The 25408-nt window shown below is 47.0% G+C and overlaps 1 protein-coding gene across 1 annotated transcript in view; it reads right to left on the reverse strand.

The window, feature by feature from the left end:
* Positions 1–25408, reverse strand: part of CRAMP1 (cramped chromatin regulator 1) — a 62337-nt gene that overhangs the window by 18229 nt on the left and 18700 nt on the right. The window contains exons 4-5 of the mRNA XM_007453576.1: positions 13645–13728; positions 10403–10451 (exon numbers count right to left, since the gene is read on the reverse strand). Of these exons, the coding sequence (XP_007453638.1) occupies positions 10403–10451; positions 13645–13728 (133 nt within the window). The remainder of the gene's footprint in view (positions 1–10402; positions 10452–13644; positions 13729–25408) is intronic.

Consider the following 25408-nt stretch of genomic DNA (forward strand, 5'->3'; position numbering starts at 1 on the left):
TATACAGTTAACCCTTCTCTACTTTATATATGGTAATGCAGATCTGTTAATCCCAAACTCTTAATTTATCCCTCCACCTCACCCCCCTGCCTCTGGTAACCATAAGTTTGTTTTCTACATCTGTGAGTCTGTTTCTGTATTGTAAATAAGTTCATTCGTACTATTTTTCAGATTCCACATATGTCAGAGAATGTTTTGTCTATGTTCTCTTCTAGGAGTTTTATGGTGTCGTGTCTTATATTTAAGTTTGTTTTGTTTTGTTTTTGCGGTACGCGGGCCTCTCACTGTTGTGGCCTCTCCCGCTGCGGAGCACAGGCTCCGGACGCACAGGCTCAGCAGCCATAGCTCACGGGCCCAGCCGCTCCACGGCATGTGGGATCCTCCCAGACCGGGGCACGAACCCGTGTCCCCTGAATCGGCAGGTGGACTCTCAACCATTGCGCCACCAGGGAAGCCCATATTTAAGTTTTTAAGCCATTTTGAATTTGTTTTTGTGTATGGTGGGAGGGAGTGTTCTAACTTCATTGATTTACATGCGGCTGTCCAGCTTTCCCAACGCCACTTGCTATAGAGACTGTCTTCTCTCTATTGAATATTCTTGCCTCCTTTGTCGAAGATTAATTGACCATAGGTGTGTGGGTTTACTTATAAGCTCTCCATTCTATTCCATTGATCTATATGTCTGCTTTTGTGCCAATACTACACTGTTTTGATTACTGTAGCTCTGTAGTATTGTCTGAAGTCTGGAAGAGTTATGCCTCCAGATTTGTTCTTTTTCCAGGATTGCTTTGGCAATTCTGGGTCTTTTGTGGTTCCATGTAAATTTTAGGATTATTTGTTCTAGCTCTGTGAAAAATGTCGTGGGTAATTTGATAGGGATCACAATAAATCTATAGATTGGTTTGCACAGTATGGCCATTTTAACTATATTAATTCTTCCAATCCAAGAGCATGGGATAACTTTCCATTTTCTTGAATCATTTTTTATTTGCTTTATCAGTGTTTTATAGTTTTCAACATATAAGTTTTTCACCTCCTTGGTCAGGTTTATTCCTAAGTTTTTTTTTTTTTTTTTTGGTGGGAGGGGTGTGATTTTAAACAGGGTTTTTTTTTTTTTTAACTTTCTCTTTCTGATATTTCCTTGTTAGGGTAAAGAAATGCAACAGATTTCTGTATATTAATCTTGTATCCTGCTACCTTACTAAATTAATTTATCAGTTCTAATAGTTTTTGTGCTGAGCCTTTAGGGTTTTCTACACAGAGAATCACGTCATCTGCATATAATTTTACCTCTTCTAATCTGGATACCTTTTCTTTCTTTTTCTTGTCCAATTGCTGTGGCTAGGACTTACAATACTATGTTAAGTAGAAGTGGTGAGAGTGGGCATCCTTGTCTTGTTCCAGAATTTATTGGAAAGGCATTCAGCTTTTCGCCGTTTGGTATTATGCTAGCTGTGGGTTTGTCATAAATGGTTTTTATTATGTTGAGATATGTTCCCTCTATACCCATTTTGGTGAGAGTCAAATGCTTTTTTTGCCATCTAGTGAGATGATCATGTGGTTTTTGCCTTTTCTTTTGTTGATGTGGTGAATCGCACTGACTGATTCACATATGTTGAACCATCCTGTGACCCTGGGATGAATCCAGCTTGATGGTGATGTATGATCTTTTTTATGTGTTGCTGGATTCAGTTTGCTCATATTTTGCTGAGAGCTTTTGCATCTAAATTTATCAAAGATACTGGCCTGTAATTTTCTTTTTTGGTAGTGTCTTTGTCTGGTTTTGGTATCAGGGTGATGGTGGCTTCACAGATTGACTTTGGAAGTGTTCCCTCTTCAATCTTTTAGAAGCATTTGAGAAGAATAGGTCTAAGTCCTTTGTATGTTTGGTAGAATCCCCCAGTGAAGCCATCTGGTCCTGCACTTTTGTTTTGAGGGAGCTTTTTTATTACAGATTCTATTTCATTTCCAGTGACTGGTCTGTTCAAATTATCTGTTTCTTCTTGATTCAGTTTTGGTGGGCTATGTATACCTAGAAACTTGTCCATTTCTTCTAGGTTGTCCATTTTGTTGGAATGTACTGTTCATAATATTTTTTAATGATTTTTTATATTTCTGAGGTATCAGTTGTTATTTCTCCTCTTTCATTTCTTATTTTGTTTATTTGGCTCCCCTCTTTTCTTCTTGGTGAGCCTGCCAAAGGTTTGTCAATCTTGTTTGTCCTTTAAAAAAAAAAAGCTCTTGGTTTTATTGATTTTTTTTCTATTTTTAAATCTCTATTTACTTCCTCTCTGATCTTTACTATTCCTTCCTTCTACTGACTTTAGCTTTTGTTTGTTCTTCTTTTTCTAATTCTTTTAGGTTGTAGGTTAGGTTTACTTGGGATTTTTCTTGTTTTTTGAGGAAAGCCTGTATCACTATGAACTTTTTGGGACTGCTTTTGCTATCGATTTTGTATGGTTGTGTTTTCATTGTCTTGAGGGTTTTTTTAATTGTTTTTTTGTTTTTCCTCTTTGATTTCATCACTGACCCACTCATTATTTCACAGCATGTTCTTTAGTCTCCGTGTAATCTTTTTTCCCCTCATTTCTCTTTCTGTGGTTGATTTCTATTTCATGCTGTTGTGGTCAGAAAAGATGCCTGAAATAATTTCTATTCTCTTAAATTTGTTGAGGCTTGTTTTGTGTCCTACTATGTGGTCTATCCTAGAGAATGTTCCATGTACACTTAAAAAGAATGTATATTCTGGGTTTTTTAAAATGTAATGTCCTATAGATATCAATCAAGTCTAACTGTTCTACTGTGTCATTTAGGATCTCTGTTGCCTCACTGATTTTCTGTCTGGAAGATCTGTCCGTTGATGTCAGTGGGGTGTTAAAGTCTCCTACTATTATTGTACTCGCATCAATTTCTCCCTTTGTGTCTGTTAGTATTTGTTTTATGTATACAGGTGTTCCTATATTAGGTGCATATATATGTTAATGACTGTGAGATCCCCTTCTCGTACTGATCCTTTTACTGCTATATAGTGTCCTTCTTTCTCTCTCTTTACGGTCTATTTTTTTTTTTTTTTTGGCTGCGCCATGTGGCTTGTGGGATCTTAGTTCCTCAACCAGGGATTGAACCTGGGCCACAGCAGTGAAAGCACTGAGTCCTAACCAATGGACAGTCAGGGAATTCCCTATGGCCTTTGTTTTAAAGTCTATTTTGTCTGAGTATCGCTATCCCTGCTTTCTTGTCATTTCCATTTGCATGAAATATCTTTTTCCATTCCCTCACTTTCAATCTATAACGTGTCTTTCTCTCTAAAGTGGGCGCTCTGTTGTAGGTTCTTGTTTTACTATCCAATCTGCCACTCTGTGTCTTTTGATCAGAACATTTAGTCCATTGACATTTAAAGTAATTACTGACAAGTATGTATTTATTGCCATTTTAAACACTGTTTCCCAGTTGACTTTGTATTTCTTTGTTCTTTTCTTCTTTTCGTTTTTCCTTTTGTGGCTTGACGGTTTTCTTTTGTATCATTCTTGAGTTCCTTTCTGTTTGGTTTTTGTGAATATGCTGCATGTTTTGATTTGTGGTTACCCTGGTTTTCAAGTATGTTAACCCATAACTGTATCTACTTGCTTTAAACTGGTAGTCATAGAAGCTCAAACACATTCTAAAAGATCTGCATTTTCTTACTTTCCTCCCCCATATTTTGTGATTGTGAGGTCTTATTTTACATCTTCATGTTTATCCTTTTGCTGTTCATTGTAGTTATAATCGCTTTCATAGAATTTTTTTTATTATTTTTTAAATCTATGTGCTGGTGGGACTTCCCTGGTGGCACAGTAGTTAAGAATCCGCCTGACAATGCAGGAGAAACGGGATTAAGCCTGATACAGGAAGACCTCACATGCCACGGAGCAATTAAGCCTGTGCACCACAACTACTGAGCCTGCACTCTAGAGCCCGTGTGCTGCAACTACTGAAGCCCATGCACCCAGAGCCTGTGCTCCGCAACAAGAGAAGCCACCACAATGAGAAGCCCGTGCACCACAACGAAGAGTGGCCCCCGCTCACCACAACTAAAGAAAGCCTGCATGCAGCAACAAAGACCCAATACAGGCAGAGATAAATACATAAATAAATAAATAAATAAATTTTAAATATATATATGTAATAGGATAAACTTGCTGTGGAGTTAGGGAACCAAGCAGCTTTAAAAAATAATAATAATCTATGTACTAGCTTATTTAAAGTGACCTTCAATCCTTTTATGTATTTCCCTTTCCTACTGTGATGTTTCCCTTTCCTATAGATTCTTGCTTCTCTTTTATTTAGAGACCACCTTTCAATATGCTTTTTAGGATAAGTTTAGTATTGCTGTATTCCTTTAGTTTTTGCTTGTCTGAGAAATTCTTTATCTCTCCTTCAGTTCTAAATGATAATCCTGCTGGGTAGAGTATCCCAGGTTGCACGTTTTTCCCTTTCAGGACTTTGAATTTATCTTGCCACTCCCTTCTGGCCTGCAAAAGTTTCTGTAGAGAAATCAGCTGATAGCCTTATGTGGGTTCCCTTGTAACTGACTGTTTTTCTCTTGCTGTCTTTACAATCCTCTCTTCAACTTTTTTTTTTTTTTGCGGTACGTGGGCCTCTCACTGTTGTGGCCTTTCCCGTTGCAGAGCACAGGCTCCGGACGCGCAGGCTCAGCAGCCATGGCTCACGGGCCCAGCCGCTCCGCGGCATGTGGGATCCTCCCAGACCGGGTCATGAACCTGTGTCCCCTGCATCGGCAGGCGGACTCTCAATCACTGCGCTACCAGGGAAGCCCCCTCTTTAACTTTTGTCATTTTAACTATGATATGTCTTAGAGTAGGTCTGTTTGGATTCATATTGTTTTGGACCCTCTGTGCTTCCTGTCCCTTGATACGTTTCCTTCTTTACGTTTGGGAAGTTTTCAGCTATAATTTCTTCAAATACATTTTTGATCCCCTTTTCTCTTTCTTCTCCTTCTGGAATTCCTTTTATGCGTAGATTGGCACACTTTATATTAATCCATAGATCTCATATGTTGCTTTCATTTTTTTTCATTTGTCTGTCTGCTGTTTTGATTGGGTGATTTCTGTTATTCTATCTTCCAGATCACTTATTCATTCTTCTACATTATTCAGTTTGCTATTTACTGTCTTTAGCTCAGTTTTCATCTTGGTAATTGAGTTGTCTGATTTTGACTGGTTCCTCTTTATACTTTCTAGATCCTTATGACAGTGATCTACATTTCTAACAACAGTCTTTCTTAATTCCTTCAGCATTTTTATTACCTCCTTTTTGAGCTCGGGGTTTGGTAGACTAGAGAGGTCTGTTTCATCATTTGTTCTCTCAGAGGATTTCTCTTGTTCTTTTACTTTATTTATTTTCTTAAAGATTTAAAAGTCTTATTTCTACAAATCACAGCTGATGAACATGAAACCTTCATACGTGGGCACCACTCTACAGGAACAGCTGTTCCCAGGAAAGGGGTGGCTTGACATGCAGAAACCTGCGCATTCCAAAGTCCAGGGTGGAGTGGGGTCAGGGGGCCCAAGGGCCTCGGCCAGAGCAGCCCCAGTAGCCACAGAGCGTGCACTTGATGATCTGGTCCACTGACAGCTTATTTTGGGGTCCTGGCAAACGCAGTTTGTCCCCAAATCGGTGTTCCATGTCTGAATGCACCTCGGGCAGCATGATTTCTCATACACCTGCTTTTTCCGTTCTGCGATTGGGTTTTACCTGCATAGCCTTTTTTAATACAATACTCATATAGTTCTGCTTATGGCTTTCTGCTTGTAGAAGAGATCAAAAATATAGTGGGTTTTCTGGTAGTGGATCTTGAAGATGGGCCACAGAGATTCCACTTTCCTCTTTTCCTCATGAGGTTCTGTTTCAGCTTCTCTCATCTTTTGATCTAATTCATCCAATGTTGGCTCCATCAACTCCCAGTCTTCTAGGGGAGCTTTCCAGCTTCTTCTGACTTTAGGGATTTTTCCCACAAGATAATTTGCAAAGATCTTAGCGTCTGTTTCCCAAGAGTATAACAGAAAGATCCCTGGTCTCTTCAGTTACAGATGTAGGTTCTTGTCCAGCTCTACCAATCAGTACATGACTTTGGTCCTCTGGTCCTCAGTCTTATCAGAACCTCTGTCGCTGTCAGATGCCCCTTCTCTATCCTCTTGTTCTTTTAATTGGGAGTAGTTCCCCTGCTTTTTCATTTTACTTATATTTTTCCAGTTATCTGGACAAGAAAACTCCAGGAAGCCAGCTCCCCTGCCATTGTGTTAGGAGGGGAGATTCAGAGAGGATGGGAGTCTGCAGGGACCAAGGCCTCCACTAAGACCAAGGGCTTGAGTCTTAACCACCTCAACCCAGGGGAAATACAGGCAGCAGAGCGCTCCCAGGGATGTGCTGATGAGGCTGGAGTTGGGGTGCAGAAGCGGGAACCAAGAACATCGAGTCAGTTCTTAATCGCCTCCAATGAAGGGTGCTGGGAACAAGTGGACGTTTCTGCCATCCATCCCAAACAAAACACAACAGCAGCAGGAAAGATTTAAAGAGCAGGGGGAGCCGTGTCACGTGGCACTTGTGTTTGTGATAACCACATTTTCCGTTAAACTGTTTTGTGACTTCCTTTTTTTTTTTTTTTAGTGAAATTGAACAGCCCCTGCTTTATGTAGAGAACCATTCCGAGGTTACGAGCCCCTTCCCTTTCTCACAAATCAAAGTTCTATGAGCAGCCTGAGGCTGCAGCCGGCACAAGTGAAGCCTGGCCCCAGCCCAGGCTGCAGAGGTGCACCTGCAGGAGAATCAGGTCCTGCCCTCTGTCAGATGGAACAATGCGGAGGGTCCTATTTGAATCCTCCACTAGCGTCACAAAACAGGCAACAGAGTAAATCCCTCTATGTGCATGGGAGTCAGACTTTCCTTTCTGATATGAGGTTCATTTTCTTCTCTGCAAAGTTACTTGATAAATCCAATAAGCATGTGCTAAGTTCTATGCTGCTGGGTCTGTGACCAATGTAATAAGATTCAACTTTAGAGCTTTTCTCAATTCATTTACTCCTTAATCCAATTCTACCATTTTATAACAAAGGGAGATTGACAGTTAACTGGAAAAGGTCTGCATGAGAGGCAGGAACAGGAAGTTAAATACTCAATGCTTTTTGGTCTTAAGTCAAGGAGTACTTTTCCACAGGCACCTTACTAATTTCCCCCATCTCTGTCTCACGTTTACAGGCCTTTTGCTTTGTTCTTAAAAACTGATGATGTGTTGGCGAAAGAACACACAGTAAATCAACGGAACAGGATTTCAAGTCTGGAAATAGACCCACATAGCACAGTCAACAGACCTGAGATGAAGGTGAAAAAGCAGCTAATGGAGGAAGGATGGACCCTCCAGCAGAGGGGGGGCGAAACAACTGGACACCCACAGGCCACAAACTGAACCTTGGCATAAACATCACATCGTGTACAAAAGTTAATTCAGAGTAGATCGTGGATTTATACGTCAGACCATAAAACTTTTAGAAGAAAACATAGGAAAAAACTTCGTGACCAGGCTTCCCTGGTGGCGCAGTGGTTGAGAGTCCGCCTGCCGATGCAGGGGACACAGGTTCGTGCCCCGGTCCGGGAAGATCCCACATGCTGCAGAGCGGCTGGGCCCGTGAGCCATGGCCACTGGGCCAGCGCGTGTGGAGCCTGTGCTCCGCAATGGGAGAGGCCACAGCAGTGAGAGGCCCGCGTACCACAAAAAAAAAACAAAAAACAAAAAAAACTTCATGACCTTGAGTTAAGCAATGACTTCTTAGATGTGACACTAAAAGCACAATCCATAAATGAAAAAGATGACAAACTGGACTTCATCACAGCTGAAAACGTCTACCCTGTGAAGGACACTGCTAAAGGGAGTGAGAAGGCAGGCCACAGACTGGGAGTTAAGATTGGCAAATCGCCTACCTGACAAAAGGCTTGTCTCTGGAATATATAAAGGACACTCTAAACGCAATGGGCACAAGATTTGAAGAGGCACCTCACCGAAGAAGATACACAGATGGCCAGTGAGCATAACAATGGTGTTCAACATCACTAGTCCTCAGGGAAACGAAGTCAAAACCACAATGAGACACCCCTTCACCACTGGGTGAAGAACAGACTAAACACACCAAGTGTTGGGAGCACCCGGAGCCCCACCTGGAAAGCAGGCTGGCAGCTCCTTTTAAAGTCTGCATGTGCTCACCACCTCCTCCCCTGGGGATTTGCGCAGGCAAGATGAGACAAAAAGCTGGAGGCCAATGCTGAGTCATTTACTCTCTGTAAACAGCCCGTGTCCCTCACTGGGGGTTGGATCAAAAGACCACAGAACAGCCATACTGGGGACAGTACTCCACAGAGGCATGGACCACAGACCCACGCAGCCACATGGACAAATCTCAGGGTGTACTGCTGAGTGTAAGATGCCAACCTTGGAAGGCCACACACAGTACAATCTCACTGAGATGACATTCTGGGAAATGCGTGTACGCACAACACTGCTCAAACATCTCAGAACCTGGAGCAAACATAGCTTCCACCTGATGGGCACAGGGCAGGTGTGAGGGTGGGAAAGAAGGCCAGATGCTAAAGCTGCAGCAGGTGAATAGGGAGGTGCAACAGACAACCTCCAGGGCTAAGGCTGGTGGCCTCTCTCCCTACTTGCCTCTGACCACCCCCCACACCTCTAGGAGGCTCCATGTGCCCAGTGGTACCAGCTGGCCAGGCCACCTTCACTCCCCGGCCGCTGGGGAGAATCACTTCTCTTTCACATGATAGTGATATGTACAACCTAGTCACTCTCAGGCCTGGCTCCAAACTGATGGTAGTTCATAGACACAGAGCCTGGAGGATCCAACATGAGCCTCTGTAAGGTCAGACGCTGGGCTGGAGCCAAAGCAGAAATGCACACAGTCAACCTGGCAGGGACTCAACCTGAGGGATGGGGGCTCACTGGCCGTCTGACACCAGGCCGAGGGAGGAAAACAACTAGGGTGCAAGACAACGTCCTGCTGATGTAGCAGAGGCCAGGGAAACTATTCCCAGGGATGGCTCGACCTACAGGACAGCTGGCCATCGAGCAGCAGGGTCCTGTGGATGGCGGGCGGGTCCATCTAAGATGAGTGGAGAGGTCCACGTGGGAGCGCAGAGGCTCTGATGGGGTGAGTGGGAGGAACAGGGTGGCTGCCAATGAGGACCCCACAACAGGTGAGAAATCCAGACCATGTAACGGGGGATGGTCGGGCTGTGCCTTGGAGTCCAGCACAGCCGCAGTGCTGAGGGACAAGGCCACAGCAGCCATGAGAGAGGCAAAGGGCTGCGAAAGACGGACAGGCCCACCTGCCGTGCTTCCAACTACTTGCAGAGAGGAGTGAGAGGCACTGACTGAGAGACCCTCAGAGTGCAAGGTCGGGGGCATCCTTCCCAGGAAGAGATGCTGGAGGCTTCCAGCTGGAACACAGGAAACATCCAGGCCGTAATGGGACTTGTACGTCGAGGCAGAGAAATGGGGGACAAGTCAGATCTGGGATCCTTCACCCAGAAAAGGTAACAGAGGCCCTGGGAAGAGTTAAAGTAGCCAAAGGAGAGGGTGCAGGGACAGGAGAGCCTGGGGGCAGTGCTGAGACAGCCCCAGGAAGGCGGTTCCGGAAGCTGGAGAGCAGCTCAGGGTCAGATACCTGGCCGGTGCCCAGGGACCTACTAGCAAGGCTGTCAGAGAGCAGGGGGCAGCAGGCAAGCCAAAGGGCCACTGGGCAACTCAAGGACAGGGCACCGTGGCTTTTCCATGCAGCAAGTCCTGGTATGGCCTCTCTGGAGCAGAAACGGTCACAGCAGTCAGGTCAGAGCTGCGTGGGGGTCCCCAGTGGTTTTGTGTGATCGGGAGGCCAGGAGTGTGAGAGCAGAACAGAGTCAGACTCAGCTTGACCTCGAGAGGCACAAGAAGGAACGGAGGGCAGAGGAAGCGTGGGAGGACCAGAAACATGCACCAGGAAGACCGGGAGGGCAGGCCTTCTAGAAGCAAAGGAGACCCCCACACCATGAAATGCACAAGGTTGAGGAAAAGAGTGAGACAGTGAGAAGGTGAGGGCTGAGTGGAGACCCGCAGAAGAACAAGGATGGGGCCCCCAGGACGGGGAGAAGCTGGGGGCAGGTCAATCAGTCCCCTGGGCTGGCCACCTCCTCACGGGCAGATGCTTAACTGTGAGGCTGTCAGGGCTAACTCTGAGGACTTCAGGATTTAATGGTCCTCACTGAGAAAAGGGGAGAAAACTGCACATATTTCGAGGTCTATATTTGAGAGAAAAGTGCAAATTCCCACAAGGAGCCGGCCTGCCTCACACACAGCTCTACTCACCCAGCCTGAATGAGCTCATTCAGCTTCGTGGCGTTCTTGTCGTCCATGCCTTTGATGGAAAAACAAACACACGTGAACGTCAAGTAGTCAGGAGCGAAGCCCAGCAAGACCCCACATAATAATCTCCAACGCAGACTCCAAACCACTCAATGGGGTAGTCAAGGTCTTCCACAGTTAAGACCCCATGTTAGCTGCAGGCCCTCCCCCAAGGCCCGTACACGTCACCTGTGCTGAGAGCACTGTCTTTGCCCACCTGGACATCCTCGGGGAGGGGACCACTCCCACCTCTGCACAGCTCATCACGCCTCCAAACCCCCGCCCCAGCCCCCCTGCCGCTCTGGACTGCCACTCGCCCCAGTCAGAGACTCCTCTTTCTCCGGGCCCACCTTGCCCCACGCACTCTTGCCCTGCATGGCTCCTGGGTTACCTGTGGGCCTGCCTCCGTCAGCTCTGAACTACGGACTGACACCCTGTGTGTTTACTAGAGCAGACGCTCCTTTCCTCTGCCCCACCCCCCACTCACTGCTGCCCTCAGGACACGCGAAATAGGAAGTGTAGTAACCAGGTAAAAGGAGGATGGAGGTGGTACATATGTGCAGGCCACTGTGAGATTCTTTGAACCCTGCTGAATATTTGGGGAATAAGACACAACGGGCCACAAACACGCAGCCAGGCTGAAAACCAAAGACAAGAACAAAAGTTTAAAAGCAGCGGGAGAAAAACAACGCATCCCCTACAGAGGAACAAGGACATAAATGGCCAGTGACCTCTCAGCCATGAAGAAAAAACTGTCATCAAAATCCCACATCCTGCAAAAATACCTTTTAAGAACAAAGATGAAATAAAGACTTTTCAGATAAATGACAATAGAAAGAATTCACAGCCGGCACAGAGGCATGGTGAGAAAGCCTGAAGGAAGCCCAGCAGGCTGAAGGGACATGTGCCAGATGGAAACAGATCTTCAGGAAATAGTGCTTGGCACCAGGGAGGGCAAATGCAGACCCCGTCCCTAAACAAGCCAGATGCAACCCTGCCCTCCAACAGCATGGACCACACAAGCACAGTCAGCGTAAGTGACCGCTGGGGCTATGCATGAGCATGTGACACGAGAGCCAGCCTGTCAGGGACGTTCGTGGACCTGTGAGCTGAGACCAAAGGGGAGGGAAGGGCCCACGGGTCCTGCATCCGGCAGCCTGGAGGGACAGAGTGACAGACAGAAGGCCCGGAGGGTGGGACCACCACAACTTCGGGGTACAAGTCACCAGATGGGAGCACCATGCAAGCAACCTCCCTTTGAAGAGAAGCCATTTCAACCAACTGGTGAGGACTGCAGACAGCTGAGGTCTTCCCTGGCCTGTCCTGATACCCGCATGGCACCAGGCCTGGGGCAAAGTGTGACTTGTCACTCAATAGCCCAGGAGGCTTGAATGGTCATCCGTTTCCATCGAAACTGAGGGTCATCAGGCCCTTTTCAAGGGGGAACGCCGCCCAGCTCATGCAGCTGCTGTGACACAAGGTGAGGTGTGTCGAAGGACCAGGAACACAGCAGAGACTCAGTCTATGTCTTAAGAATCGGATGTCTGGAGACCTCAGTTACAAAAAGTATGTTAACAAAGAGCACGCTCTGACCACTGGAGCTCAGACACGTGTTCCCAGTAGCCCAGAAAGGGCTACCACTGTGTGCAGGGCAGGCGGACAACTGCCCATCCCAGCGAGCTCCTTCCCCCACAAACCTTCACCAAAGGACACAATAGTGTCCCAGCAGGTGGATCAGTGGGGGTTCAGAATGAGGGCCCCACCAAGGTGGAGTGCTGTGAAGCAGCTTTGGGAGCCCCAACCCCAGGTGGGGCCTCACGGGGATGTGAGTGTGTGCGTGTGTGTGTGCGTGTGTGTGTGTGCATATGTGTGTACATGTGCACTCGAGTGCTGCTGGACCAAGAGGGACCAACCAGGTGTCACGAGCAGGAGCAGATGAGCTGGAGGGGACGCCAGGCAGGAAGACGTGCTGAAGTCCAAGTGCAGAGGCCCCTTGGGTCGGGGGACCCAGGTACACCCCAAGGGTAACAGGAAGCTGACAAGAGGATGAGGCCTGCCTCCTGTGGGGAGCACTCGGGCTGGGATGCTGGGATGTGGGAGAGGGAGGACAGGGCCCCAACATGCTGCCAGGACCAGGAGTAATTTAGGGCAAGCACAGAGAGGAGGATGGACAAGGAAGCAGGGATTCCAGGGGGTGGGGCCCCAGAGCCCCCTCAACAGCACTCAAAGCAGGAGCCGGGGGTTTGTTTAAATAAGTCGTCAGCCTGCAGGAGCATGGGGCGGGGTGCCAGGCCACCTGTCCCTTCCTTCGGAGGCTCCTGGACTTCTTGCCTGTTTCAGGAAGGGCGGGTCACCCAGGGAATGCCCGCCCTGCCTGCCCTCCTGCCCGGCTATGACGTGTTAGGTGACAGCTTACAATCATCTCATAGTGTCTCATTTAATCTTCAGAGTGGCCCTGTGGGTGTGCGCCCTCCCAACCCACATGACAGGCGGACAACTTGGGGCTGGAGAGGCGAGGCTGAGGCCTCTTGTCTGTGGTCACATGGGGAGGCCAGAGCACCTGTGCATCTAAAAGGAATCTAGTTACAAGGAGATGCTCAGAGCAAGACAAAGGGAGGGGCCCAGACCCTTCAGTGTACCAGGGTCGGGAAAGGCCAGAAAGTGGGGACTGTTCTAGGTCAAGACTCAAGAGACACAGCAGCTGTGAGCGGGCACTGTTCCCAATAGGCATGCCCTGCCTGGCATGGTGGGACGCACTGGGAGATCTGAGTTTGGGCAGGATACCAGGTGAGGCTGTGGTACCCACTTGATAAATCTTAAATGTGCTTGCTGGGCATGCAGGAGAATGTCCTTGTTCACTGGGGCCAATGGCTGAGGGGTTTACAGTGGGCTCAGACGTCTGCAACTTACAGTCACACAGCTGAGCAAGAAAAAATGCAAGTGTGTGGAGGAGGGACAGGAATGGGAGAGACAGTAACACAAACAAGGCCAAGGTTCAGGACCCATGAATCTAAATGATGGTATGTGGGGGTTGTTATGCTCTCCTTCAATTTTTCGGTATATTAAAACGTTCTGTGCGTTAAAATGTTTTCAAAATGTAAGTCGGAGAGAAAACAGAAGAGCCCCCAGTACTAAAACTCCAACTGTAAGAGGATAACAGGCAGGCCCTGCCGGGAGGAGGCCGCCCCTGAACAAAGGGTACTCACAGCCCCCGATCTTCTTGCGCAGCTCCCCATAGCAGATCAGCCCATACAGCTCCTGGGACGACTTCTTCAGCCCGCGAGAGAACACTGAAAATGAGGAAAGGTTGCGGCTTTAGAAGGAGGAAACACAGATGTGCGGGGCTTGCCCAGCTTGTGCACACCAGGGTGCTGGGGGACACTTCTTGGCTTTGACCACTGCACCATGGACCACGGGGCGTTAACGTCAGGGGATACTGGGCAGAGTACACGGCAACACGGTGCTGTTTCTGCAATTTTTCAAAATAAAAAGTTAAAAGAGAAAAAGGGGGTGGTTTAGAAAACTAGTCCTAACAGGCAGAGCAATGTCCCCAGAGAGGAAAACGGGACGTCCAGCATGGCCAGTTTCCGCGAGGCAGAAGAGGGTCAGGACCACCTTCACTGTGCACAGAACCCACCCAAGCTCAACGAGGGGCTGGCAGCACTGGAACCAAGGAGGCCCACCTCTCATGCCTCCTGGGACGACAGACAACTCGCCCCAGGCCTGGGGCCAGAAGGAAGAGGAAATGTGGCTTGAGTGCTCCGGACACCCCCTTGCTTGTCAGCAGCAGACCAGTGTGATTTGGGAGGCAACACCCAGGGTTAAGCCAGCCTATGTATAGCCTGCTCGTGGCTGGAGGAGACCACACCACCAGGTATGAGCAGAAGTGCTGAGGGAGGCTCCAGAGGCTCTGTAACAGACTGATTCGGCCCTGATGCCCGCCCTGGACACCTACCTGCAGGCGTCTCTGACGCCAGGAAAGAAATCCTCACGTGCTCAAGCCACTGTTACCTTGAGTGTACTGTGTGAAGCCAAGCCTGACAGCGCCTTGTAAGTCTGGTTACTGCCCAGTTGGCCCCTTTCTGATCATCTCACAGGGCAGTGACCACTGCCATGTGTCCCTCTCACAACTGTTCTCTCCCCAGAGACCCCCTTTCAAAGATTTGGCTGTGTGTGATTACAACAATAGGAAAGGAAAAGTATATTAGTAAATAGAAAGTAAGTTCTGAATGAATGACCTAAAACAAGGATTCTGAACCTCGGCTAGCCTCTGAGGAGCCTGGGGCTCTGCTAAGATCACACGCCAACCATTCCTGAAGGTTCTCCTGAGAGAAAGACCGACAGTCTCAGCGGACTCTTACAGGGACCGCTACTCGGGAACCTTACGATCCACTATGCAGTCAATAAACAAACGTGGGCTTTCAGACAATGGAACAGTACTCAGCCATAGAAAGGAATGAACGGACCCTAAAAGAGCCTAACACACCGTACAACCTGGATGCACCTGGAAAACGTCATGCTCAGTGAAAGAAACGGGACACTAAAGGCCCCGCATTGTATGACTCCACTGATATGAAGCGTCCAGGAGAGACAAAGATCTGTGGCTCCGTGGTTGCCGGGGCTGGGGGAGGGGCTGTGAAACAGCTGCACAGCGTGGAACCCAGTGTGACCACCAGTGCAGCACCAAGAGGCGGGCAGGCCTCTGGCCTCACATGGTCAACCGGCTGCCACCAGCTCTGAAAGGTGATCAGGACCAGCGAGAGACCTTGGTGCAGCCCTCGGCTCAACAGAAAGAAGGCACTTCCCATGGGGCCACACCGGGACACCAAGGGCACGTGGTTCAGGCAGAAGACACTGCAGAGGGGCTTCCCTGGTGGCGCAGTGGTTAAGAATCTGCCTGCCAATGAAGGGGACAAGGGTTCGAGCCCTGGTCTGGGAAGATCCCACATGCCACAGAGCAACTAAGCCCATGTGCCGCAACTACTGAGCCTGCACTCTAGAGCCTGTAAGCCACAACTACTGAGCCTGTGTGCTGTAACTACTGAAGCCCACGTGCCTAGAGCCCATGCTCTGCAACAAGAGAAGCCACTGCAATGAGAAGCCCGTGTACTGCAATGAAGAGTAGCCCTGGCTCACTGCAACTAGAGAAAGCCCAAGCGCAGCAACGAAGACCCAATGCGGCCAAAAATAAATAAATTTTTTTTTTAAAGTTAAAAAAAAAAGACACTGCAGAGAAGGGAGAATGGCGCCAGCGGGGCTGACACTGCAGAGCTAACTGTGGAACTGAGGGCGGCTGATGCATCCACCCTTCATCCAAGTTGGAAAAAGGGCTGAAGGGGAATGATACCTCCAGTGGGGGAGGGGAGTTTAGGAGGCTGTCCAGCAGGGGGAGGTGACAAAAATGCCCAGGAAAGACACAGCCACTCTAGATGTCCCACAGAGCCCAGTGTGGCCACCCTGCGACACGCCTCTGGACCTCAGGGCAGACGATGCACCACGTCCACACCTGGAGCCTGGGTGGTCCACTCTGCCCCATAGCCTGGTGGCAGTGAAAGCACAGAACGTGCTAGAGCACTGCTCCGGGAATGACCCCCCACCGCCTGATCTCCAGGTAGCTTCCTACCCACTTCCCCTTCTTGTGTTGCTGAGGGCTTCACATTGGAAGTGAGTGTTTCAAGACCAGCCAAAGCAGATGAAAGACCTGCTCTCGTGGGATGACTTGCAGAAAGGACAGACTATGTAACAATAAAAAAGAGAAATGCGGAAGACAGAGAAAGAGCCAAACAGCTAAAACTTGTTTCTGCGTGCCAGCCTGGAGGGAGGGAGGGTGTTCGTGATGACAACAGATATTAATAACAGCACACTGGACTCAACAGGACCAGAGTCGATATTTTCAAATCAACTAGGGATGTGAGCAACAGTCTGAGCTAAGGATGGGCACAGCCAGCAGACACACAGACTCCGTGGAGATGGCCTGACAAAGAACAAAATGCTGCCAACTTGCCACAAAGCACCACAGCCATCGAGAGGCTTACGTTCATGGCCACGTGGACACTGAGAGCACACACGCGTGTGCCCATGTGCACATGCACACACACACACACACACACACACACACACACCAGTAGCAAAAGACTTGTGGGTCAGACCGAGGGACTGCTGCAAAGCGTGGAAACTGAGCGCCCACTTCCCAGGGTCCCTAGAAGGAGCAGCAACCTCACTACACAGATATGGCACTAGAAGAGGTTGGAGCCACCATTCTGTTTGTGTTGTATCTTCCTCATCAAGATGTCAGGCTGGACGGGCAGCCCCTGAAGCAGAAGGCTTTTAAGCAGGAAAGATACCTTAAAAAGACTCGTGAGAAGCAAAAGGATTTAACTGGCCAGAGAGAACCTCGGTGGGGTCATAAAATCAGCCTGCACGTGGGGCCTCGCATGAAACAGGACTTGCCCAGAGCAACATGCACTCGTCTGTCAGGTACTCCTTTCTGCCTTTGTCACGGACAGAACCAGATGGGAAATGCGGGGAGAGGCAGACAGACCCCCAGGACAAAGGGCCGGACATGCATCTTCCCGGAGGGTTGTCAGACAGTGCTGTGACGGGATGCTCACAATGAGACAATTAGCAGTAACGTTAATATAATTTTACCTCAATTGTGTGAATTTATCTGAAGAAGAGTGCTATATGAATAAAGATATCCACCCTGTTATTTAAAAACACTATAAGTGACTTGCAAATCCAAAAGGAAAGGTAAAATGTATTCATTTGTAGTATCGCCACTCAAACAAATACATTTAATAAAAAACACATGGAGGGCTTCCCTGGGGGCGCAGTGGTTGAGAATCTGCCTGCCGATGCAGGGGACACGGGTTCGAGCCCTGGTCTGGGAGGATCCCACATGCCACGGAGCAACTGGGCCCGTGAGCCACAACTACTGAGCCTGCGCGTCTGGAGCCTGTGCTTCACGACGAGAGGCCGCGACAGTGAGAGGCCTGCGCACCGCGATGAGGAGTGGCCCCCGCTCGCCACAACTGGAAAAAGCCCTCGCACAAAAATGAAGACCCAACACAGCCAAAAATAAATAAATAAATAAATAAACAACCAAAAAAATAAATAAATAAATATATATATATACACACACACATATATATATAAAAACCACATGGAGGGACTTCCCTGGTGGTCCGGTGGTTAAGAATCCACCTTCCTACACAGGGGACACAGGTTCAAGCCCTGGTCAGGGAACTAAGATCTCACATGCCGTGCCACAACTACTGAGCCCACGTGCCACAAACAGAGAGAAGCCCGTGCACCACAATGAAAGATACCACATGCCGCTACTAAGACCTGATGCAGCCAAATAAATAAATAAATAAATAAATAAATAATTAAAGAACTAATCACCAAGCATTAGGTTAAGAAAACTTACTAATACTGAAAAAACTAAAACAGATGTCATTTAAAAAACAAACACATGGAGAAATTCTACATCGACATGAAAAGGTGGTGTGAAAACAGTACTTGTAAGGCAGACAAAAGTCAGGAGACAGAGCGAGAGGGGTACAATGGGAAGAGGATGCTGCCTGGACTCGGACCTCCACTCCCCACATCGTTGGGGTGCACAGGGGCCAGGGCCTCCACCGCCGAGCCGGGGCTTTCTCCTCCACCTGAGCAAGCGCATTACAGGCACCTCCAGGGAAGAGCATGCCACGTGCCCAACCACAGGCGGCAGTGGGGACAAGAGAGGATTCAGGGGAGGATTTCTGGGACAACTAACACAGGAGCTGAGTCCTGGTGAACAGGTTAGGGAGGACGACCAGGTGGGAGTGGCAGGAGTGTGGCAGGAGTCAAGGTGTGAAGGAAAGTGCAGGTAAGGAGGCAGGTGACTCCATTCCCGGGGCCGTGGCAGGTCATGGTGCGGGCCTCTGGTGGGGCACAGGGAGGGGGCTCAGGCAAGGGAGCGGCCGGGCAGATGAACATTTTGTGTGGATCTCACAGCTCAAAGGCTGGGTTAGGAAGGGAAGGACCAGCAGCACTGGTCTAGGGCAGGACCAAGGCAGGCCAGGCAGTGAGAACAGACCTGAGAAGCTCGGAGTAGAACCAGTAACACTGACAGGAGTAAGAGGTGCCCCCAAAGATTCAAAGGGAAATACATTCAGGGGACAGTGTCGTAGGACAGAACCAGATGGGGATTCCCTGGTGGTCCAGTGGTTAGGACTCTGCGCTTTCACTGCTGGGGCCCGGGTTCAGTCCCTGGTCAGGGAACTAAGATCCTGCAAGCCATGTGGCGTGGCCAAAAAAAAACCAAACAAACAAAAAGACAGAAGCAGATGGGAAATGCAGTGACCATAGCAACCATCACCAGACCCTGGGACCTCCCAGTCCCTGAGAGCCCCAGCACTGGCCGACGGCAGGGAGGAAGGACTTCTCCAGGGCAGAGGACAGCAAATCGCAGGCCAGATTCGACCCAAGGGCTCTCTTTTTAAACAGGCAAATGCAGCAACATGTGTTCCTCTATGTATTATCCACAATGAGCTAGAAAGCAGAGTGAAGTGGTTTCAATAAAGACCATAAAACCCCAAAGCCAAAAAAATCAATATTCACCATCTGACCTTTTACAGAAAAAGACAGCTTGAATCACTGTCTCTGGGCCTTTCTAAGGCCGGAGGAGGAATCCCTGGCCCTGGCATCCCGACCTAGGGGAAAGCCAGCAAGGAGAGCCAGATGGGTCAGCGGGGGGAGGCTAGGACACACTGACTGGCCAAGAGAACACCTGCAGGGTACAGACAAAGGTTCAAAGGGGAGTAACGTGACCACAGCAACCACGATTAATCTGGATCAGAACTGATGTTATTTGGAGGGTGTGTCAGAAATCAGTGCAGTCAGTGGAAGCACACATGTGGAGAGACCGATCGACGAGAGAAGCAGCAGGAACGACACAGACACAGGATTCTCCTGGCGTGCAGACACAGGAGGCAGCAATTCCTCCCCTTAGGACAGAGGTGCTCTGAGCAGGAAGTCAGAACCGCACCTGGCGATGACCTAGACTCATGAATTAAAGATGGAGCCACAGATCTAGGGGAAGATGGCGGAAGAGTAAGACACGGAGATTACCTTCTTCCCCACAGATACATCAGAAATACATCTACACGTGGAACATACCCTACAGAACACCTACTGAACACTGGCAGAAGACCTCAGACCTCCCAAAAGGCAAGAAACTCCCCACGTACCTGGGCTAGGCAAAAGAATAAAGAATAAACAGAGACAAAAGAATACGGACGGGACCTGCACCAGTGGGAGGAAGCCATGAAGGAGGAAAGGTTTCCACACACTAGGAGCCCCTTCGAGGGCGGAGACTGCGGGTGGCAGAGGGGGGAAGCTTCAGAGCCACGGAGGAGAGCAAGGCAACAGGGGTGTGGAGGGCAAAGCGGAGAGATTCCCACACAGAGGATCAGGCCCGACTGGCACTCACCAGGCCGACAGGCTTGTCTGCTCACCCGCCCAGGCTGAGGGGTTGAGGCTCGGGCTTCGCGCTTTGGTCGGAGGGCCGGGAGAGGACTGGGGTTGGCGGTGTGAACACAGCCTGCAGGGGTTTAGTGCACCACGGCTAGCCGGGTGGGAGTCCAGGAAAAAGTCTGGAGCTGCTGAAGAGGCAAGAGACTTTTTCTTCCTTCTTTGTGTCCCAGTGCTCGAGGAGATAGGATTAAGAGCACTACTTAAACGATCTCCAGAGACAGGTGCGAGCCGGGGCTAACAGCGTGGACGCCAGAGACGGGCATGAGACACTAAGGCTGCTGCCGCCACCACCAAGAAGCCTGTGTGCGAGCACAGGTCACTCTCCACACCTCCCTTCCGGGGAGCCTGTGCAGCCCGCCACTGCTAGGGTCCCGGGATCCAGGGACAACTTCCCCGGGAAGAACACACGGCGCACCTCAGGCTGGTGCAATGTCATGCCGGCCTCTGCTGCCGCAGGCTCGCCCCGCACTCCATACCCCTCCCTCCCCCCGGCCTGAGTGAGCCAGAGCCCCCGAATCAGCGGCTCCTTTAACCCCGTCCTGTCTGAGCAAAGAACAGACGCCCTCTGGCGACCTACACGCAGAGGCAGGGCCAAATCCAAAGCTGAACCCCGGGAGCTGTGCGAACAAAGAAGAGAAAGGGAAATCTCTCCCAGCAGCCTCAGGAGCAGCGGATTAAATCTCCACAATCAACTTGATGTACCCTGCATCTGTGGAATACCTGAATAGACAACGAATCATCCTAAATTGAGGAGGTGGACTTTGAGAGCAAGATTTATTATTTTTCCCCTTTTCCTCTTTTTGTGAGTGTGTATGTGTATGCTTCTGTGTGAGATTTCGTCTGAATATCTTTGCTTTCACCATTCGTCCTAGGGTTCTATCCGTCCGTTTTTCTTGTTTGTTTTTTGTTTTTTTTAATTTTTTTCTTAAAAATTAATTTTTTTATTTTAATAACTTTATTTTATTTTACCTTAATTTTCTTTTATCCTCTTTCTTTCTTTCTACTTTTTCTCCCTTTTATTCTGAGCCGTGTGGATGAAAGGCTCTTGGTGCTGCAGACAGGAGTCAGTGCTGTGCCTCTGAGGTGGGAGAACCAACTTCAGGACACTGGTCCACGAGAGACCTCCCAGCTCCATGTAATATCAAATGGAGAAAATCTCCCAGAGATATCCATCTCAACACCAACACCCAGCTTCACTCAACGACCAGCAAGCTACAGTGCTGGACACCCTATGCCAACCAACTAGCAAGACAGGAACACAACCCCACCCATTAGCAGAGAGGCTGCCTAAAATCATAATAAGTCCACAGACACCCCAAAACACACGACCAGACGTGGACCTGCCCACCAGAAAGACAAGATCCAGCCTCATCCATCAGAACACAGGCACTAGTCCCCTCCACCAGGAAGCCTTCACAACCCACTGAACCAACTTTAGCCACTGGGGACAGACACCAAAAACAATGGGAACTACAAACCTGCAGCCTGCAAAAAGGAGATCCCAAACACAGTAAGATAAGCAAAATGAGAAGACAGAAAAACACACAGCAGATGAAGGAACAAGATAAAACCCCACCAGACCTAACAAATGAAGAGGAAACAGGCAGTCTACCTGAAAAAGAATTCAGAATAATGGCAGTAAAGATGGTCCAAAATCTTGGAAATAGAATAGAGAAAACCCAAGAAACATTTAACAAGGACCTAAAAGAACTAAAGATGAAACAAGCAACGATGAACAACACAATAAATGAAATTAAACATACTCTAGAAGGGATCAATAGCAGAATAATTGAGGCAGAAGAACGGATAAGTGACCTGGAAGATAAAATAGTGGAAATAACTACTGCAGAGCAGAATAAAGAAAAAAGAATGAAAAGAACTGAGGACAGTCTCAGAGACCTCTGGGACAACATTAAACACACCAACATTTGAATTACAGGGGTTCCAGAAGAAGAAGAGAAAAAGAAAGGCACTGAGAAAATATTTGAAGAAATTATAGTTGAAAACTTCCCTAATGTGGGAAAGGAAATAGTTAATCAAGTCCAGGAAGCACACAGAGTCCCATACAGGATAAATCCAAGCAGAAACACACCAAGACAAATATTAATCAAACTGTCAAAAATTAAATACAAAGAAAACATATTAAAAGAAGCAAGGGAAAAACAACAAATAACAAACAAGGGAATCCCCATAAGGTTAACAGCTGATCTTTCAGCAGAAACTCTGCAAGCCAGAAAGGGACTGGCAGGACATATTTAAAGTGTTGAAGGAGAAAAACCCACAACCAAGATTACTCTACCCAGCAAGGATATCATTCAGATTTGATGGAGAAATTAAAACATTTATAGACAAGCAAAAGCTGAGAGAGTTCAGCACCACCAAACCAGCTTTACAACAAATGCTAAAGGATCTTCTCTAGGCAAGAAACACAAAATGAAAAGACCTATAATAACAAACCCAAAACAATTAAGAAAATGGGAATAGGAACATACATATCTACAATGACCTTAAATGTAAATGGATTAAATGCTCCCACCAGAAGACACAGACTGGCTGAATGGATACAAAAACAAGGCCCATATAAATGCTGTCTACAAGAGACCCACTTCAGACCTAGAGACACATACAGACTGAAAGTGAGGGGATGGAAAAAGACATTCCATGCAAATGGAAACCAAAAGAAATCTGGAGTAGCAATTCTCGTATCAGACAAAATGGACTTTAAAATAAAGACTATTAGAAGAGACAAAGATGGACACTACATAATGATCAAGGGATCTATCCAAGAAGAAGATATAACAATTGTAAATATTTATGCACCCAACATAGGAGCACCTCAATACATAAGGCAAATACTAACAGCCATAAAAGGGGAAATAGACAGTAACACCTTCATAGTAGGGGACTTTAACACCCCACTTTCACCAATGGACAGATCATCTAAAGTGAAAATAAATAAGGAAACACAAGCTTTAAATGATACATTAAACAAGGTGGACTTAATTGATATTTATAGGACATTCCATCCAAAAACAACAGAATACACATTTTTCTCAAGTGCTCATGGAACATTCTCCAGGATAGATCATACCTTGGAGTCACAAATCAAGCCTTGGTAAATTTAAGAAAATTGAAATTGTATCAAGTATCTTTTCCGACCACAACACTATGAGACTAGATATCAATTACAGGAAAAGATCTGTAAAAAATACAAATACATGGAGCCTAAACAATACACTACTTAATAATGAAGTGATCACTGAAGAAATCAAAGAGGAAATCAAAAAATACCTGGAAACAAATGACAATGGAGACACGACGACCCAAAACCTATGGGATGCAGCAAAAGCAGTTCTAAGAAGGAAGTTTATAGCAATATAATCCTACCTTAAGAAACAGGAAACATCTCGAATAAACAACCTAACCTTGCACCTAAAGCAATTAGAGAAAGAACAATAAAACCCCACAGTTAGCAGAAGGAAAGAAATCAAAAAGATCAGATCAGAAATAAATGGAAAAGAAATGAAGGAAACGATAGCAAATATCAATAAAACTAAAAGCTGGTTCTTTGATAAGATAAACAAAATTGATAAACAATTAGCCAGACTCATCAAGAAAAAAAGGGAGAAGACTCAAATCAACAGAATTAGAAATGAAAAAAGAGAAGTAACAACTGACACTGCAGAAATACAAAAGATCATGAGAGATTACTACAAGCAACTCTATGCCAATAAAATGGACAACCTGGAAGAAATGGACAAATTCTTAGAAATGCACAACATGCCAAGACTGAATCAGGAAGAAACAGAAAATATGAACAGACCAATCACAAGCACTGAAATTGAAACTGTGATGAAAAATCTTCCAACAAACAAAAGCCCAGGACCAGATGGCTTCACAGGCGAATTCTATCAAACATTTAGGGAAGAGCTAACACCTATCCTTCTCAAACTCTTCCAAAATATAGCAGATAAGCCATGGCCACTGGGCCTGCGCATCCAGAGCCTGTGTTCCGCAACGGGAGAGGTCACAGCAGTGAGAGGCCCACGTACCGGAAAAAAAAAAAAAAAAAATCTTCCAACAAACAAAAGCTCAGGACCAGATGGCTTCACAGGAGAATTCTATCAAACATTTAGAGAAGAGCTAACACCTATCCTTCTCAAACTCTTCCAAAATATAGCAGAGGGAGGAACACTCCCAAACTCATTCTACGAGGCCACCATCACCTTGATACCAAAACCAGACAAGGATGTCACAAAGAAAGAAAACTACAGGCCAATATCACTGATGAACATAGATGCAAAAATCCTCAACAAAATACTAGCAAACAGAATCCAACAGCACATTAAAAGGATCATACACCATGATCAAGTGGGGTTTATTCCAGGAATGCAAGGATTCTTCAATATACGCAAATCTATCAATGTGATTAACCATATTAACAAATTGAAGGAGAAAAACCATATGATCATCTCAATAGATGCAGAGAAAGCTTTTGACAAAATTCAACACCCATTTATGATAAAAACCCTGCAGAAAGTAGGTGTAGAGGGAACTTTCCTCAATATAATAAAGGCCGTATATGACAAGCCCACAGCCAACATCATCCTCAATGGCGAAAAACTGAAAGCATTTCCACTAAGGTCAGGAACAAGACAAGGTTGCCCACTCTCACCACTCTTATTCAACATAGTTTTGGAAGTTTTAGCCACAGCAATCAGAGAAGAAAAGGAAATAAAAGGAATCCAAATCGGAAAAGAAGAAGTAAAGCTGTCACTGTTTGCAGATGACATGATACTATACATAGAGAATCCTAAAGATGCTACCAGAAAACTACTAGAGCTAATCAATGAATTTGGTAAAGTAGCAGGATACAAAATTAATGCACAGAAATCTCTGGCATTCCTATATACTAATGATGAAAAATCTGAAAGTGAAATCAAGAAAACACTCCCATTTACCATTGCAACAAAAAGAATAAAATATCTAGGAATAAACCTACCTAAGGAGACAAAAGACCTGTATGCAGAAAATTATAAGACACTGATGAAAGAAATTAAAGATGATACAAACAGATGGAGAGATATACCATGTTCTTGGATTGGAAGAATCAACATTGTGAAAATGACTCTACTACCCAAAGCAATCTATAGATTCAATGCAATCCCTATCAAACTACCACTGGCATTTTTCACAGAACTAGAACAAAAAATTTCACAATTTGTATGGAAACACAAAAGACCCCGAATAGCCAAAGCAATCTTGAGAACAAAAAATGGAGCTGGAGGAATCAGGCTGCCTGACTTCAGACTATACTACAAAGCTACAGTAATCAAGACAGTATGGTACTGGCACAAAAACAGAAAGATAGATCAATGGAATAGGATAGAAAGCCCAGAGATAAACCCATGCACATATGGTCACCTTATCTTTGATAAAGGTGGCAGGAAT

Source organism: Lipotes vexillifer, unplaced genomic scaffold (assembly GCF_000442215.2).
Source record: "Lipotes vexillifer unplaced genomic scaffold, Lipotes_vexillifer_v1.1 scaffold914, whole genome shotgun sequence".
NCBI classification, from domain to species: Eukaryota; Metazoa; Chordata; class Mammalia; order Artiodactyla; family Lipotidae; genus Lipotes; species Lipotes vexillifer.